Source organism: Rhea americana, unplaced genomic scaffold, assembly GCF_003343005.1.
Source record: "Rhea americana isolate MKP2758 unplaced genomic scaffold, rheAme1 scaffold_22, whole genome shotgun sequence".
Taxonomy (NCBI): Eukaryota; Metazoa; Chordata; class Aves; order Rheiformes; family Rheidae; genus Rhea; species Rhea americana.
This window is the reverse complement of record NW_028186329.1, coordinates 3,508,524-3,527,812: the sequence shown is the minus strand read 5'-3', so window position 1 is coordinate 3,527,812 and position 19,289 is coordinate 3,508,524. Positions and strand designations below refer to the sequence as shown.

The 19,289-nt window shown below is 37.9% G+C and overlaps 1 protein-coding gene and 1 long non-coding RNA gene across 3 annotated transcripts in view; both read right to left on the bottom strand.

Annotated features, from left to right (window-relative positions):
- The window catches only part of COMMD10 (COMM domain containing 10), a 99,859-nt gene extending 86,040 nt beyond the window's left edge, over positions 1 to 13,819 (bottom strand). For both annotated transcript variants that reach the window (XM_085305390.1, XM_085305391.1), the window contains exons 1-4: positions 13,764 to 13,819; positions 13,544 to 13,634; positions 11,439 to 11,549; positions 9,455 to 9,610 (exon numbers count right to left, since the gene is read on the bottom strand). In XM_085305390.1, the coding sequence (XP_085161516.1) occupies positions 9,455 to 9,610; positions 11,439 to 11,549; positions 13,544 to 13,634; positions 13,764 to 13,795 (390 nt within the window). In that variant the 5' untranslated portion in view covers positions 13,796 to 13,819. The remainder of the gene's footprint in view (positions 1 to 9,454; positions 9,611 to 11,438; positions 11,550 to 13,543; positions 13,635 to 13,763) is intronic.
- On the bottom strand, positions 2,933 to 4,775 carry LOC146595614 (uncharacterized). Its single transcript, XR_014895909.1, has 3 exons — positions 4,523 to 4,775; positions 3,556 to 3,697; positions 2,933 to 2,985 (listed from the first exon to the last, which is right to left on the bottom strand). It is a non-coding gene; the product is annotated as an uncharacterized LOC146595614 (long non-coding RNA).
- Positions 13,820 to 19,289: the final 5,470 nt, after the last annotated feature.

Here is a 19,289-nt window from a genome sequence, read left to right as displayed (position 1 = left end):
GGATTTTTCCATTGTCAGTCGCCGTCTGCTTGCTTGTCTGTTTTAAAACAAAACAAAACCAAAATCCTTTTTAGGAAGGAAAAAGTTTTCATTACCCTGAAGTTACTATGGAACTGCTGAAGCTTTTTAACGTAAGTGGTATAGCTTGATTAGAAATTTAAAGCAAACTGAGCTTCTGGTCCACAGCCAGAATCAAAAGCCAATCGACGTGTGCTTTAAAGTAACTAGGTCATGCTGATGTGAATATTGAGAAGAAAAACAGGCTAAGGAAATTAATGGGATATGATATTAAATCTTATTGATCTAGTTCATAATGAGCTTATCAGTCCAGTCAAATTGGCCTCTAGTGAGATGATTGCTAACTTGAACAAAACTTAAAATAAATCGTAATATCTCTTTTAAAAATTCAAATTCAGGCACAGCTCTGAGACTACTTCTAGCAATACTACTTCTTCTGGTATTAGTGATGCTAAAGGACTTGATTAACAAGAAAATTCTTATTCTTGGTTTCAAGCACAAAATGCTGTTTTATATTTGTACAGCAGAGAACTAACATCCAGCTCTCCTTAACTCAACTCAAGGAGCCATTTTAAGGTAACTTACTTGCACTTCTAATTACTTTCCTTCACAGACATGCTGATTAATTTGAAGATACGCTCAAGCAGTGTAATTGACTTCATTGTTGTGATATTTTTAATAACTATATAATAGAAATAGAATGCCAAAAAGAACTTTGTTGACTTATTCTTCACAGGTATCGTAAAAGTTTCAAGCTCCACTGGTATTTAGGCTCACTTCTTTTGACTTTAAATATTTTAATCCTTATTTTGAGAAGCCTTTCAGTTCAAAATGAACCAATATTTGTGACAACTTAAATGGTATTGCACATGAGATTATGCCTTTCAAAGTCTGAAAAAAAAAACTCTGCTTGTTTTTATAAAGCTTTTCCTATATGAAAATAAAATAAACCTGCATGTGCAGTGGCATATTATAACGTTATCCAGAATCACACTTTCCTCATCTACCAAATAGGGGATGATTTTATCAGCATGTTACAGAAACATTTACGGTTTACTTACAACTACTCTTACAAGTAAGCTTAACTTCACTACATCAATGCTGGAAGGCCCACTTAGTTAAAAGGCTGCTTTAGATTGTGAGTTCAAGTAAATAGTCATAATTTAAGATTCCAAATTCTAAACTTCTACTGTTAGAAAGTTAAAAATAATTAACTCCATAGGAGATCATGTAACAGTACAGCTTATTTATATATTAAAAGAGAGCAGCCTGAAGGAAAAACCATGTGTGCTTCAGAAAGTAGTTTTACAATAGCTGGAGAAATAAGATTCAAGAACTACTTTCTAACTGAACCAGTAGAGACAAAAACTGCCACATATTTTAAAGACAGAGCCGGAGAGATTTAGAACATGCACTACATGATGTGGCTGAATGCAGTAATAGGGAAGTTGAACAACACATGTCTCTTCCCATGGGTATTTTAGAAATGAACCTATTCTGTTCCCAATGGCAACAATTACAGATGAAAAAAAACTATTTAAATCACATATTAACAAATGAAATTAGAATCTTTTGTTTTAACCTAGAAACTAATTCACTCATTTTAGCTATTTCTTCCCTCTAATTTCAGAGGAATGGTCCAACTTTAAAGGTGAAAACATTTCCCTGAAGAACCTGACATAGTTATTTATATAATTGAAGACATCTGGAGTATTACTGTCACTGAAGCTGTTATGAATAGTGAAGTGAGAGATAATGGGATATGAAAGACATCTTAAGCAAATCCCTTTCTCATATGATTACAATAGCACATATCCCACTGACACAAAACATTTAAGAATGCTTTTCAACTAACAAAATACTTTGAGGAAATAAATCACCTGTAACACAACAATCTTTCAAGTGCATTTTTTTTCCACTTACAAGACACTTATTTTAGCTGTTCTAATCAAATAACCTTTACGAATACCAGGATGTGAGTATGACCGACTTCTCCGTCACGCTAGTTTTTTGGAAGGGCGACCCCCATCGTTCCCCCTCCTCTGAAGGGCAAGCCTTCCCTATTTCATTGCAGTAAAAGAAAATCAACTGGAATTCTGGCATATTAAAAGTGAGGGGGTTCTTTTCCTCATCTTTCAACAATCAAATTAGCCAAAACGTATACTAAATGGTAGCTGCATACACACATACCTTTCAATGCACCCTTCTAAAGGGTATTGTAAACCTATATACAGAAGTAATTAACTGCCAGCTTGGTACGGGTGACAGAGGATGAAAGGTGCATTAAAAACATTGGTCTACAATGTGCTATTCTAACTTGAGACCTGTGTAATCACAGCAACGTAAAACTAGAAGACGGCACCCAACCAGTTCCATGAAGGCTGCTCAGTAAAACGTGCAGCCTAAGATCCCAGTTCAGCTCTCCATCAGCCCATTCAGCATTGGGGAATCAAAAGTCACGATAACATCATTTTTGCTGAACATTGTAATGATACCTGAAGACGGTTTACACAAGAGGCCAAGAAAAGGATGAGAAACTGTATCTGACTGAACTTCTCAAAGAGCTCTCCTGCCTAGCTTAATAGAAGACTGTTAGCGCAGAGCAGATACCATTAGGATGAAGCCAAAGTGTGGTCAATATAGCAAACAAATATTAAAACAGAAAAAGGTGCACATTTTAAAGAGGAATGCAACCAGCTACAGGAAAAAATTGCCGATTATTGCAGGTAGATTCTTCGTCACTAGAATTTTTTTTTTTAACTGGCAAGAGATTGTTTCCTGTAAGGTAAGCCCTAGATCAAACAAGAGTCAGTTTAGTTTCCTATGGACATGAATGCCTAGCACTGGGGGTGCAGGGAGATGACTGGTATTAACACATCAATGTCTACTCTTAGTTATTGCTACTTACTTGTATTAAGGCAGCATGAACATCTTTAAAGGAAACTCTGGTAATATGCCTAGATGTTGCTTTTTTTTTTAAAAAAAAAAAAAAAGCCTTACTTTAACAACTGTTCCATGAAAAAGGAAATCTGCAGTGAAACTGCTAGCTTTTCACAGAAATAAATTATACCCTTTCCAAGGAATATTTACATCCTTCCAACTGAATACTGAATTTTTATAAGACATTTTTAAGTTTCTATCTCTCTACTGAGAACTCTAAACAATCAATCTTGATGTTTAATTTTCCAATTAATCAGTACCTGCTTGAAAGACAAACGATTAAACAGTCTGGGTGCGGTGTAACAGTGCTCACTAATTTTCTTTCCCATTATTGGAGATCTGACTTCAAACTGTCCAAACATCTGACTCTGAACTATCCAAACACTGCTTTCAAAATAAGTTTTCAATGGCATTAACCACTGCTGCCTCTCCCTCTATCTCCTTGCCTTGCATCCAGACTCTGGCTTCTCAGTAGATCCACCTCCCCTGTCCACTCACGACCTTCTTCCCAACCATCTGGCCTGTACTACCGTCCTCACTGCCCAGCAAACTCCAGTCGTCTGTAAATCCCACTCACATTCAACCATTAGCTTTCACCTTCACTCTGTCCGGGCCCATTCAGACGTTGCTGAGCGGGATAGGGGAGCCGGGAAGAGCCACTGGGCACATCTCAGGTTTGCTCTGCACATCTTAGATCCTTCAACACAACTCTCCCGCATGACACCAGTGACATTAAGAGCTAGAAAATAAACCAAAATGAACAGCAGCAAGTTTCAACTTTGTAAACCGGGAGCTTCAGCTATAATTACCTCTAGAGGAAGCAAGTAAAGCAAGACAAAAAGCCAGTACTTCCATTATTGCTCAGAAGGGATTTGACTGTTAAGACTTTACTATTTTAAAAACAGAAATACAGACTGAAGCTCCATTCTAAAAGGAAAATCTGCACAAATTACATATCTAAAGTCATCTTACTGGGTGAAGACAGAAAATTAACTGGATTCTTCATCCAGGAATGGCTCTCTCCTAGTGTATTATTAGTATTAATTTTGTTTGATTTACTATTTTTGTCTGCAATGATTAAGTCATATTACTCTTTAGCAAGGCTCATCTAGCATGTATGCCAGATAAAGTGACAGTTTTCAGACTGCAGAATTCAATACCCATAACAAGAAAACTCATTTTTTAGATCTTTGAATTTAAAAAAGAGACAGCAACACACCAAAAAGTACCAGTACAGTTCACAGGGGAAGAAACAATAGTAGTATGACATGGATTTGGTACAGAAATCCAGTGCTAAACTTCAAAAGATGTCTCCCTATTTTTAGTTGCTGGAATTTTTCATCTTTACAAGTATTTTTAAATGAAAAGCAGCTAGCTTGATAGCAAAGAGAACAGGAATATATGACAAACATTAGAATCAACATTCAAGTTTCCAATACCCTAATATATTTAGAGATTCGCTTAGTGTAAAAAAGTATCGTTCTACTCAAGCTCTGAGAAATTTACGGACACAGAATGTCAGGTAAAATGTAGTGAAAATATGCACCAGTCTATGCGCACTTACACTAAAAAGATTTCTCATAATTCTTTAGCTCTTTTATCAAGTAGAAAAATGTACAGCAAAATCCAAAGGCTGCAAGATGAAGTTAGACAAACTTTAATGAGAAATAAGGCAAAAACATCTCTTAATCACAAAAAATAACCCTAGAAATTCCTTTCAAATGCCTTTCAAACCTTAAATTCTGCTATTTTGTCTGCAGGAACAAAACAAAGGTTTCAGATGTTTTTAAACATGTTTGAAACATAACTTCTTTTAACCTTTCTCATTTACACTTTCTTGGTGGGGAATGGAAAGGGGTAAGGAAAAAAACTCTTAAGAAAAAAATGATCAGTAAATCAAAATAAGAATACTTCAGGGATACTGAATACCTAAAAACTGTAAATAATGAAAATAACTACTAATGTAAAGTTGGGTAAGCAGAAGATTAAACAGATTTGGTCATGCCGTAACTAGCTATTAAAATAATTCTCAGTAGCTATAAAACTACATTTTTATTATATCTTTAAACAGTCATATTCTTTGTCACCATCTGTGAGGGCATCAGATAACGCAAGCTGGTTCACACTGCCTTGTGACAATGCCCATGGAGAAGACATCCATCCTCACTGTTGCCCATTAGTCACTGTAAGAACGACAAATCGAACAAAAACAAACAAGAAACTGAAAGATGTTTGCTTTCTCTTTGCAGAATAAGGAGGAATATCAGTCACATATTTCTCCTGATACCAGAAATCTTCCAGATAAGTAAATATTTATATAGCCCCAATTCTGTTCTTTTCTCATCATAACAACTTTAGAATGTTTCAGAGAGTATTTCAATAGATTTGCCACAGTTCAGCACAGGGGAATTTTAGTATATTCACATTACATATAACCTCTCAGCAAGAAGACCAATTTCTGAGATAACTACCTTTAGAATTTTTCCCATATGGGTTCAAACAGCCAGACAAGACACAGAATTGACAGCTCTGTCAAGAGTTTTAGGTATGTAATTTCACTAGATGCATTCCCACTCATCATTATATTAAGTAACACTGCACGAATGCTATAAAAAAAATCTTATCTTGCCTGGCAACATAGAACTAGATCTTTTTAAATTAAATATATTTTAAAGACACCATGAATAGTTTTCCAGTCCAAGAAGTCTATGAGGAATTTGGCTTGACTGTTCTTTTAAAAGACAGCTTCACATCAGTTACTGAAAAAAATTTAGAGAACATTAAAAAAAAAACCACATGTTAAGAGGACAATAGAATCAATGAAAAAAATAGCCATGAGAATTCAGCTGGCTTTCCTTTGCAGAGAAAATAAAGAGAAATACCATCATTCCAACTGACTGATTGTATTATAGTGCAGAAATTATATACAAAAAGGGATATGAATAAAGACTCACAGAACAAATTAATGCAACAGGAGACAATACATAATTAAAACCCTTGGACAGCTGAAGACAGTATACCTCAGTGAAAAAAAAAATGACAACTAAGAAAATAAATGCTATTAAACACAGCCTTAATTTCACTCTGTAGTTTTTATTCGTCTCTCCTGAGACAATAACATCATGGTCAACCCAGTACTTACACTGAAGGTTTTAAGTTCAGAAAAGAAAAAAGAAAAAAAAAACCACATACATATTCCTTCCAAAAGGCAGAATTAGCATTCAATATCTCAGAGAAAAACTGTTATTCTTTGCCCAATCATTACTCTGGGAAATATTTGTTCTGTAGCACTGAAATTCGATTTGGTTTTTCAACCCAATGTAGCTATTGGCCAGGGCACTAGAGAGAGAGATAACAGAGATTTGAATATGCAAATTTTGCAAATTGAATTTGCAAACAGAGATGTGGATCTCTAACAAAACTAAAAGATATACTCTTGACAAAAAAAAGTATCATTGTGAATCCAACTTCAGATACATACAGAGCATGAATAAACCATCTTAAAAAAAATACCTTTTCAGATTATGTTATTGGCAATTATGCAACAGAATTGTCATATTTCCTTGGCAATTAACAGAAACATAGCACGGTAGAAATTTGTACATAATATCGCTTCTATGACAGAAGTTAATGGTACAAATCAGGAACTCCATGCATCATGAAGACTTCCTCACATGCCTTTTTTTTCATATATATATAGCCATGTAACCAAGTAAATGTGTAAATTACCTATACACAGGGCACATTTATAGGATCAATTGTTTTTAAAAATGTTACATACACCTACACATATTGCGGAGTATTAATAACTAGATACACATCTCTTCTTTTAAACAAAGAAATTAATTTAGTCTCAGAATCAATCTTAAAAAACCCCTAACATCTAAAATTAAATATTACTTCTACACATCTTTCAGGTTCCAACCTTTTTTACTTTAATTCCAGAGATGTTGATGAGAGTTTACAGCAAGTTTGCTACTAGAACAATATATCCATGAATAAGGGAGTATTTTTCCCCCATTCCTCGAGGTACACAAAGAAGCCTCAGAAAATATGCAGTATTATGCAATTGTTTATAAGAGCAAATAATGGAAGAATCATGCAGTCATTTACTGTATTCATAGGACATCAACTATGTAAGTTCCATTACCCCATTTCATTTTTTAACATTCTCTGCTTAGGTGTAATGTTAGCTGAAAAATACTTTATTCAGCAATTAGTTCTGTGATTAGTTCTGATTTAACTCCTTGGCTGAGGAAGAACTCTCTATGGGATTAAGTCTTTAGAACCATAGAATCATAGAGTCAGTAAGGTTGGAAGGGACCTCTGGAGATCATCTACTCCAACCTCCCTGCTCAGCAGGGTCACCTAGAGCACGTGAGACAGGGTTGCGTCCAGGCGGGCCTTGAAGATCTCCAGAGAAGGAGACTCCACAACCTCTCTGGGCAGCCTGGTCCAGTGCTCTGTCACTCTCACAGGGAAGAAATTCCCCCTCATGTTCAGGTGGAACTGCCTGTGCTTCAATTTCTGGCCGTTGCCTCTTGTCCTGTCACACGGGACAACTGAGAAGAGTTTGTCCCCATCACCTTGACACCCTCCCTTCAGGTACTTGTACACATTGATAAGATCCCCCCTCAGTCTTATCTTCCTCACTTTACAGGTTTTTGAAACAAACTGAGAAAGTCCTTAACAGCTACATTCACACTCAACCCAGCTAGCCATCCAGGCTCGTAAAAAATATCAGTGACGATGGCACTTAAGTGTATGTAGAAGCACACACCTGTAACTAAACCTGCTTTCACACTGAAAGACAAATAAATTTCACTATGGCACTTTGCAGGAGTTGTTTTCTGGCAAGCTTAACTACAAAGTACAGTTTAAAGCTTTTTTATACTAGATGTAGCAAAATGCAATTCCACTATGTATTAGATAGTGGTGAAGCCACAGAGAATCTTGAAACATAAACCCTAATGCACATGAGAAGCATTGTATTTTGCAGGACTTGTACAAAACTACAGATAGAAATAAAGCAATGTCACCTCCAAACAAGCTCATAGAAAGACCACAGATGTACACCATACTAATTTCAGCATACGTACTCCGAACAAGTGACGATCGAAGGTGTTTGTATTAGCTTTGCATTAGTTTCTCAATACACTGAGGAGCCAGCAGCAAATCGGCTCACTGCATAGCGCACACAGAGAAAATTCTCAGACAGCTGCTTTGTAATGTATCTTCAGAATATAGTGTATGTGCGCATAAACAGAAGGCAGTTCTGAAGAACTAGCTTCATAACCTTCTGTAATTTCTCTTGATTTTCAAACAACTTGCCTCCTTTAAAGGAAAGGAATACTTACCTATATTCTCATCAGATCTCTTAGCATTTAAATTTTGAGACTTCTGTGCTTGGCAGTGGTAAATATTATTTCAAAAAGGCAAAAGGCCACAGGGTCATGAGTGACTGATTTTTGTGTACCTACACTACCAGTCACCTACTTAGTTTGGCTCATGAGTTAGTGTAATTGCACACACTGTAGTTTTATAAACTGTGTGCTTAAAACTGCAAAATTTTACACAATACTGAGTTTAAATATCTTTAGCTTTTACCAGAGGTTATCTCATCTTCTCCAAATGTGCATTTACACCCAAAAGTTTAAAATCTGCTGCTACAAATTCAATTTTCTGTTTTTGCCAGTGTTTTGCATGTTCCTTATATATCCAGCTTATTCTGCAAGCAGATTTTACTAACCAAACCATGAAAATAAACTAATTCTTATCAGGATAAGATATATGGCAATGATAAAATAATGCAGGAATAACAAAGTCAGTCTTGCACAATTTTGTTGAACCATTTGACTCTGAAATTGGTATGTTCTGTGTACACCTCCTATGTGGGTGAAGGCTTGTAACACATCCTTCTGTCGATTCCTAATACCTGCTCAGATGTAAACACTCATGGCTAAAGACACAACAGGCCAGTCTTCTACAGCATATTATCAAAAGAGAATTTTAACAGTTAACAGGCACATATGAAATGAGATTATGCAACAGTAGAGAAGTTTTCCAAGATATCTTAGAGAATGCACTATCCAACCAGATTACAAAATACGGGAGTTCAGACACACTTTAGTTACAGAGAATTAAGAAATTGCTACCCATGAGCCAAAACACTGCAACTGTCCATGCGCACGTTTTATCCTTGTGCTACTGTAAAGCATGTTCACAAACATCTACAAATGATATTTAGGTTATATTACGTCACATTGCCAATAGCACAAGTATAGTTAACTTCCAACAGTTAGAGCTCAGCTAACATATAATATCTCTTCAAGACAATGGAACTTAATTGCCTCTGATTGCATCTATCCATAATCTATTGGGTATCCTCTTTCATGTTTTTGTTACCTTGGCTTGTCATGAAGTTTGCATCTTAATTTAAATTCCTTGCTTTAAAACACAGCTATACAGCTTTACTTTCTTTGAGAAAAATGTTTACCTTCTGAGGGGTCAAAACCCTCTGTCTGAACTTTTCAATTGTTTCTTGACCTGCAGCTGCCCATGCACTGGCAAATGCTTCTGCTTTGTCTTGATCCAGGTGAATGCTTTGCAGCTGCTGTTGCAGTACAGCAGGCTTCAAATTATGATAGACTGCCTGTTTAAAAAAAAAAAAAGTGCTATTATAGAAGTAATGTTCTATGAGTTGTGCCAGATACATTCCACCACAGATAGCCTCCACACTCTCACAAGATTTTTGCAGTCTCCCAGTAGTATCGCTAGTGAAGATTCTGTTCACCTCGACCCTTTGACTGAGAAGAGATGGGTACACCTATCCCAGTTCTATGTGAGCATAATATTACAAACGATTCCTCTCAAGAAGGACAGATTATGAAAAACACATAGGTGAATCTGAGTAACAGTACAATGTTTTCACTGCAGGTAACGCCAAAGCAGTTGTCACTACAGACAAAGGGGCTTTGCAGTCTACTGAGATCATGAAGAATGAAAGGACAGCGTTTCCAAATTCATGCTGTTCAAGAAACCTTTAACTATAAGATAATATTCTACAAGGCAGATGGTTTGCCAAGAAAGGTGAGTTAGCTATTACCTCTATATAAGTATTGATTTTGGTGATAAGCAGTCCGTGTCACATGTTGGCCTCTCCTTTCAGGCCAGGACACCATCAAACTCAGAGAGGAAAGAAAAAGAAGTGTGTGTGGGGGGRACAAACCAAAACTACACAGCATGGAACAAAAACATGCAGTCATCTTAGGTTGTCTGTGGTATGACCACAGATCAAAAGGCTGTTAAAAATACGCTCTGACAGAACAAGCAGGTACTCTGGAGAGATGATGTCTGTCAGGCAGAACATAAGAGTCCTTATATATGATTTATTCCAACCAGGAATCTTCTTTAGATTGACACTATTTATCCTTTCATTTTCTTATGCAAAAGAAATACAAGTCCTAGAGAAGCCTCAACTGCTTTTTCTATTCATCTCCAATAATTGTATAAATGAAGCAGTCCAGCGAAAATAACAGAAGTGAAGATAAGTACATTACTGTTCGGTTGAGATGAAAAATCAGAATTCCAGGCTGGATACAACCTCAGTTTTAGTTTTAAGACTTTACAGCTAGGAGGTATAGGGAGGTCTGTGTAGTTCATTTTCTTGTTAATTCTGTGATATATGCTAACAAAGTAAATGAAAGACAAACTGCCATGTGCATTTTTCACTAAAAAAAAAGTTTTCTACATCAGATAAAGAAGCAAAAAAACATATGCTCAAAAACCGGCAAGAAAAAATAAAAATACAAATCCCACAACAGACCTATCTGAGTTAGTATACATGTCCTGACAAGACCTTTAAAAATGCACAGAATACACCTGCTACACTTGTATGGAAATGAATGGATAAGATTCCTGTTGTGATCATTTAAGAAAGAGCCCAGACTTCTTCGGTTACCACATTTACTGTGTAATACTTCGGCTTTTCATCTGAGTGGTGGACTACTGGCTAACCACAGGAGAAACAGAAAACATCTTTCAACCATGCAGTCTACTACACCATGCAGTCACCTCCTCATTCAAATACCAGAGCTGCGTTATGTGGCTCAATAATAATGCAAATATTTTTCTTATAAGTTTTAAAAAAATGCATGGAGAAATTGCTTAGAATTAACAAAAGGAAAGACAGTATCTCATAATTTTCAGTATTTCTCTCGCAGTCATGCAAAGTTGGTTTCCACTATCTATATTTACTTGGAATGTCACTCCACAAATATAGTTAGTCCAATTCAAATCAGTAAAATACGCAAATAAAAGTAGCAAAAATCAAGTCATCAAAACATACAGAGTACATTAGGAATATCTTTTTAACTTGAATTTTGTATTTTTGAAATCTAAAACCTGATTAAAAAAAAAATCTACCAATTCATAATGATAAAAAAAAAAAAAAAAAAAAAAAAAAAAAAAAAAACAGGTACCTGTTCCAAAATGAATGATATTGTTTCAAGAACTAGATGAAGATCCTGCTTTTCCAATGAAAAAGCTGCTTGAAGCTTTTTTTCCTCTTCTTCACTGAAGCTGCTTTCAGCCTGAAGTACAAAAATGGTTACTCCTAACATTCTATATAGCCACCAAAAACATATTTGCCGAAACAAAAGCCTTCTCTTGTTTTTACAAGCATAATGGTTATCTAGTTGTTTCTAAATAGAAACAACAAAGGAAATCCCCCTTCCAACAGAAAATTACAATATGACTTATTTTCTTGGAAATCAGAATGAACTTCAAGTAGTATTGGGAACTTCTAATAAAATTTTTAAAATGCATCACAAGAACATGCTTTCTCCTTGCACTTGAATAACTGTACCTGAAAGCTACTAAGCAATCTTTGGACTATATCAGATTATCTGCAATATCCTTTTATAAATAAAAATAAGACTAAGTAGTGCACTACTCAAATCAGAACCACTTCCCCCAAAAACAGAAGGCAAAATTTTAGCTTCTTCAATTCTGTTTTGAAAACTGTCCATGTAGTTATAAAAGAAATAAAATAACTTATGTTGTTCTTGAAAGTCATCTTGAATACAATCTACAGTGTACTGTATTATTAAACATTACTGAGAAAATAATGTACTGTATGTTTAAATATAAGTAACCATATTTATTGTCTTACAATAAATAGTAACTTAAAAATAGATACAGTAATCTTTTAAGGTATAATTATTAATAAATATATGCTACAGGCATCAAAGCACCATATTTAGACCACTCAGTAATCCAAGATTGCAAAGCTACACAAAAGAAGAAAAATGAGCTGTCAGAATAAACAAAATGATGCAACTGCACAAAAGCTTCAACAGTCACAATGTTTAAAATATTAAAATGGAAGTAATACCCTGCGTTTTCTTCCAGCAGCTAGTGATTCAAGTATCTGCTGTATTAAGCCAAGTAGGTTTATTTAAATTTTCCAGCAATTCCACATGCCCTAGGGTCAGATACTTTGGAAAGGCCAAATGAATGATACATGAGATTAGTCTTTTCAATTTAGCTCATTCACTGGAGTCCAGCTCACATCAATAGGGATCAGCTACTTTTTAACTACTCAGTATCTGCTTTGTAAGTTGGTGACACTTTCCAGCTACTAATGATCTACTATTCATTCAAAACAACTAAGGAAAACACCCTGCAATAACTGTAGCATCCTACCTAGTAATTTTAGTAGGGGGAAAACAAAACAGTAATTCAATCAAATAAACAAAACAATCCTTATCAGAGGTTATAATTCTGAGACTGTAAGTTTGTATTTTCTATTCATGACACTCCTAACTTAAAATATTTTAACTTCTAATTTGTGTGTTTATATATATATATATATATATATGTATGAGTGTGTTTATATGTTTGTATGTATGTGTGTCTCTCTCTCTCTATATATATATATATAAAAATAAATCTTTCTCTCTATAGATGCATTTCATCTAAACACAAAACAAGAGAACACACAAAGACTGATACTGAACAATGCAAAGTATTTCATAAAACTGAAAAAAAATTTCAACCAAATTACATCTTTTTTAAGATTTCTTTTACAGTTCCCCTTTCAATTTTTAATTCCAAACAAATTTAATCTGTTTGACCTTTGGTATTCTACAGTGAAGCTGACAATTGATTTTATTTTCTATGGGGCAAAATAAAAACCTTGAACTAAAACATCTGTAAAGATGACAAAAATATCACAAAAATCACAAGAGTTTTGGACTGTGTTTTTAACCTTGGTTCTACGGATGAGTTTGGCCTAAGAAGATAAGAAATAATAATAAAAAACCTAAAAATAAAAGATAAAATAAAAATTACGAGCTTTTAGTCTCTACCCCGCAAGAGCAGGGGTGGAGTTTGTGCAAAGAAACGAGGACCTGGTTTCCCCTACAGCACAGGGGGCCAGGCGGCACCAGCGTTTCTGGCCCTTGCCAGCCCCGACACGCGGCCCGCAGAGCGGACACGGAGACGGGTCATAAAACGGCAGCACCCCGAAACGCCGCGGGAGGACGGGGCGCGGACGGGGCGCGGACGCCGCGGCACGGCCGACCTTCAGGTGCAGCTTCTGGAGCAGGCGGCAGAGCAGGCGCGGGAAGCGGCCCGGCGCCACGGCGTTCAGCAGCGACACGGCCCTGCGGATGCTGCGCGGAAGCAGAGGCGGAGGTCAGGCCCGCGGGAGGCCCCGGCCCGCCCCCACGCCGAGCGCCCCCACGCCGAGCACACCCTCCTCCCCCGGCCCGGCCCGGCCCGCCGCCGCGCTCCCTCAGCACCTCTCCGTCTCCGGGACGATGGGCGCCGCCATGGCTGCCGCTGCGGCCCCGCCCCCGACGGCAGCCCGGCAGGGCCAAGCGGCGCCGCGCCGCGGGCGCGGGCGGCGCCCTGGGGGATGCTGCGGGCGGGGCGGGGCGGGGCGGGAACCGGCGCCTCGCGCCTGGCCGAAGGCGAAACCGCCCCGAAACGTGGCCGGCGGCGGCGCCGCGGCGCCCGTGGTGCCCCGTGGGGGCTGCCGGAGGCGCCAGCAGAGCCTGCTGCTCAGAGCTCCCTCAGAGAGAATTCAGGGCGGCTGGAAGCCCGAGCAATTATTTGTTCTGACAGGTTCAAGATACTGGATGTGCCACTCAGCTCTGCTGCCAGTCCTCTGGTTTTTACGTTGCACGTTCCCGTTTCAAAGTGTTTTCCTTCACGCTTCGCTGCATCAAATGAACATTCAGAGCGATGACTATTAACCTTGTGGCTGGACAGGTCCCGAGCAGGCTGCTCAGCCGGAGCCGCCTTGCGCAGGAGGTCGGTCGGAGGCCTCGGGGGTCCCTTCGTCCCTGCGCGAACCTGAGCTCAAAGCCAGGCTGAAGGCGGACGGGAGGGTGATGCTGGATAAGCCAGCTTGACAACGCAGAATCATGGAATCGGTAAGGTTGGAAGGGGCCTCTGGAGATCATTTAGGCCAGCCCTCAAGCAAGCGGCCCACACAGGGATCGAACCCGTGACCTTGGTGGTGTTAGCACCATGCTCTAACCACCTGAGCTAAACCTAACCCCATGCTGTCAAGTGTGCAGTTAAATGAACTTTTCCTAGTGCCTTTCTTTCAGAATAATGGAAGTGTCACAAAAGAGTAATGTTCAGGCAGTGGCCCATAAAACTGGAGGCATTATTTCTACTTCTGAAAAATAAATTTTAAGAATTCGTGACTTCCTGTACATCCATTGATTTATTATTGCTTCGTATATTCATGATTTGTTCTTCAAGTATGAATAATAGGGCTTTTCACTGAGCTAATGATACTACACCATTTAATTAATTTTTTTTTATCAACTATCTTAATTTATCCATCTCTTCAACTCAGAATATTCCTCTTAGACATGGAAGTGTTGTTTGGACTTTTAGATTCATCTGCTCATACGCTATGACAAAGTCTTAGTCACGATGACTAAGTGACTTTAGAGAATTTAGCCTCTAATGCAAGTTTAACTGCTTTAAAACAGCCTTGAAAAGCTTGGACTCTTTGAGTTAGCCTTTCCCGAAGTTGAACTGTATATTCTATTCTTTCACAAATACCAGACAAGCCTTTGTATTATTTTAGAATGATTTCTTTTACAGACTTTTCTCATCACTCAACTCTTTAGCTAGAATTTGTCTAGGCATTTCTTTTTGAAAAAAATCTTTTGAAATACTTCTGTGAATATGAGGAGAACCTCTGAATGTAGAGAGCATAAAAAGGATGTACAGTTAGGAGTTATGGAATAACTTTCCATTTCAGGCTAGTTAAGCATTGTAATCCATTGCATAGGAAAGTCGAGGAATCTCTTTTATTGGAAGTTTCAAAGCACAGAGAGAAAAATATCTGAGAAGAAAGACGTGAATAAAGCTTATCCAGCATTAAGGACTACGTGCTCTGAAGATCCTTGTGGTACTTGTTTTCTTTGAGTGTAGTATTTCCTCTATTTTCTTGGCTTTTTTTTTGATTCACTCCTTACTCCACAACTTGTTACTTGTGATGTCATTGTGTCCACACTCAAACCTTCCCCGTTTTTATCATCTTCTTCTCTGTTATTTTTTCCTTATTTCCATAGTTCTGAACGTACACACAAAAGAATATACTGAACTCTTTCAACTGAGCTTTCAGATTATGATTTGTACAATATCCCTGACGCTCTGTATTGACTGTTTAATTGTCCTACTATTCAATAAAACAACAACATAAAATTTCACTCACAACTAATTAATGTGACTTAAGCAGTTGCATTTAACAGACAATAAATTTGTGTGGCAGGAATTGAATTTTGCCTTTTACCTCGACTCTTTAAATCTAGTTGAGAAAATAACTTTTTTGTGTAGTGCATTTTAAGTGTTTCAGTTGTATTACATCTATCAGAAATAAATACTCCTCTGTGACTTTTTGTCTATGACTCTTACAGCTGTGAAACAATTTGCCACTATGTCATTAGTTGTGTCCTGCTGTATGAGTAATCTCATTAAAATCAACAGGACTACTTGCAATGTCAGATGCCGCTCGAAATGAGTAAGGGCAGGGGGATTTCACCTTCTTGGTTCTCTATGCTGGATTACAGTTTGCTGTTTTATGCTTATACATGAACACTTACCTCTAGTCATGTGAAGAGAATGAAATTATTTGAGTGATACAACCCTTCACAACAGAAATCAGGGCTGCGCAGTGCACCCCCTTGAATCGAGTACCTCCATGGGCACACAGCAAATCCAGCTGTGGGCAACGGACCTTAATTTACTCATGATCCTTTAAGGCACAAGTGCTCATACATTTGCACCTGAGCAGAGGTGGAAGGAGATCAGTAGTTTATAGGGCCAGGCGACGGGAGAAAGATACATTACCTCTAGAAATAGTAGGATAGCAGATCTTTCCATGGTTCATGCCAAGATTACAATCTAGGGTTAATGAAATGCAAATATTATACTCTAACAAATATTTAAAGTTGCAGTTAGCTCAGACTTGATATATCTGTTTTCCAAATAGAATGGGATTAAACAGGTCCACTGAAACACGCATAATTTATTTGAAAATGTTTTAAGATCATGGTCAATGCATCAAAGGAAAAGCTACAAACAGTATTGCTATCACTAGCTAAGAAACTCAGTAGAACTACAGCAACTAATGTTTTTGGCACAAATATTTACCATGGGTATGTTCACTTAAATATTTATCCAGAAAATACTGGTTGATACTTCTTTAGTCAAGCTTTTCTAGTTTTCTCACTGAAGTCAGTCAAATCTCTGTTCTACTCTGGTTTGGATATATATATATAAACTCCAGCTGTGCTCATGAGGTGTTAAAATGAGGCGGTAAAAGGTGTTAAAAAGATCAAGAAAGTTGTCCAGAGAAGAGTTCAAAGTATATTATTTCTCTTTTTTTATGGTTTTCTGTGTTTGTGTGGATCACAGACACCAGCAAATATTAACTACAGAGTTCTTACCTCAACAGATGTTGACGTAGAGTATTAAGTTCAATAACGGTTTGGATTCATTTTTCTCAAAATGATGCAATGGGAGTGAGTGGCCCCTAACCAATATGCAGAAGTTCATGTTAACCCAGGAGGATTCATTCAGTTGTCTAAGCTTACGACTGAAATATCTGGGCCTTATTCCAAACTCCCAGCCTCTTGCTTAACTCCTCTGCTGAAGCCTCAGGTATTCTTTCTCTTTTGCATGCTCATTCATACATGGCCAGAGCTGCTCAGCTGAGTCTTTGGAATGAAATCCAAAATGGATTTGAAATGGATCTCAACAGGACAAGGGCCATGCAAATGGGAGTTTGGGTGGGAAAAACCATCCTCATCTGCACAAAAATCATACAGACACACATTGTTCATTCATGTAAGATTGATTTCCCTGTAGTAACAAAGTAAAAATGTAGTATTTAATAAAGCAGAAGGTGAATATCTCCTTCCAGATGTGCATGGATTGTAGGACAAGAGGGATAAATTTGAGGGCATAGTGAATTAAAATTAAACAAATTGAATCATTTTTTAAGCAAGAGATTGGCAGATGGTATTTTAGCCTGTCTATACTTTAATATGCACCTGTTTTTCATCTTTCCTTAAGCCACAGTGGGAATCACTGGTGACTATCAGCAAAGCAGCCACATGGACAAGGAACAGATAGGCTAAGTCAACTGACAGTGTCACACGCCGTTTAACCTGTATATTTTGGGAGAGGGAGAGAGAAGAAAAGGTGACAGACCTCATGAAACAGTTCATTGAGCTGTTTGTCCTTAATCATTTTAAACATTAGCTTTCTAAAGCAACCATATTCCAAACACAAAAACATACTCTGTTTAGAATTACATCTTAAGAGGTAAAAAGATGATCTAATGTCATCTCAAGACTAGCCAATTTCATAAGAGGCTAAGAAATCTCATCACCTTTCTCTGGTAGTGATTTTATTTAAAAATCATCTGCAAACGTCCTCCAATATAGCCTTATGTAATTGCATAACAAAAGCTATCAGACAAGGGCACTGTGTTATTTTTATGTACATACATGTACCAGTAAGCTACACCATCAACACTGGTGACATGGTCTTGTTTTTTTTGCAGATAATTGCCCTAAATAAGACTTCTTGTGTGCTGTCAGCTGCTCCTTTGAAATGAAGAGCCAAGTTGGCGGAATCACTATCTGGAGCAGCGAGGAGCAGTTCCCAAGCCACAGCAGAACTGCCTCTGCAGTGCACTCCTGGTTTCAGCATCCTTGTCCTGGCTCTCACTGCTGTTTTTTCAGGTTTATTTTCAAAGTTGCAATAAATAGGTCAGTGATGGAGCTCTCCTGATCTCTGCATTTAGCTATGATTGCAATGGGGTCAAGATCCATGCTAAAAACCACAAAGCAACACCAAACAATGAATTTAATTACAGGATTCTAGATTTACACCAATCTGCATTTAATCATGTTACTCAAGGATTTAACATAAAGCCTTATCCAGAGGAATCCACTTCACAAATTGTTAATTCTTTGCCTGTTAGTGGAAAGAAAGTAAAGCCCATTTACTTTCCTGCCCATTTCAGATCTTGAGGTTATTTCAAAGGGAGGCTCCCCCCTTACTTTCACTGCAAATTAATTTTACTTCTTGAAGAGCTCCTGGGGAGACAGAGTGCCCACAGTGGACAAGAACAGCTACCTCTTAACACAACTTGCAGTATTTCAAATTTGCCATGACTCACGGTAAGGAGGAAACTCCTGGAACTGAGGAGACTTCTTCTGTCCAGCGGCAAAAAAGTGCAAACTATTTACCTCTAACTACAATTAATGACTAATCAAGGCAAGTGCACAATGTGCTGAAAAACTTGCTGACTGAACATGTTGGTTTCAGTCTTGTAGCACTAGGCAACAGGAAAGAATTGAAGAGCAGTTTCCACTCTTCCTTATGTCCTGGGGGAGGTGGAAAGTGGTGACAGTTTCAAAGGACAGCGTTAGGGGCAGTGTTATCTCCAATGTGCCCTCCATCGTGTAGACAAGGCATGAATGTGTCAGAAGGGAAAGACGCGCAGACAAGCGTTCACCAAGGGATAGGATTGCCACATGCCTGAGTAAATGCACAGGCAAAGAAATTAGTAAGAAAAAGCTGATTCCAAGCAATGTGATTCAGCTTCCCAGGGTGAGAAAACTGCTTGCCCGCAGCAGTCCAGACACCCTCACTTTTAGAAAGGGTTTAGGAGGAGCTATCTAGGTGCATCCGCAATCCTGGCAAGAAGTAAGAAGAATGAAATACATACTTGTGCCTAATGGAGAAGGTTTAAATGTGCTGGATAGTAGTGGTAAAGAAGCACAAAC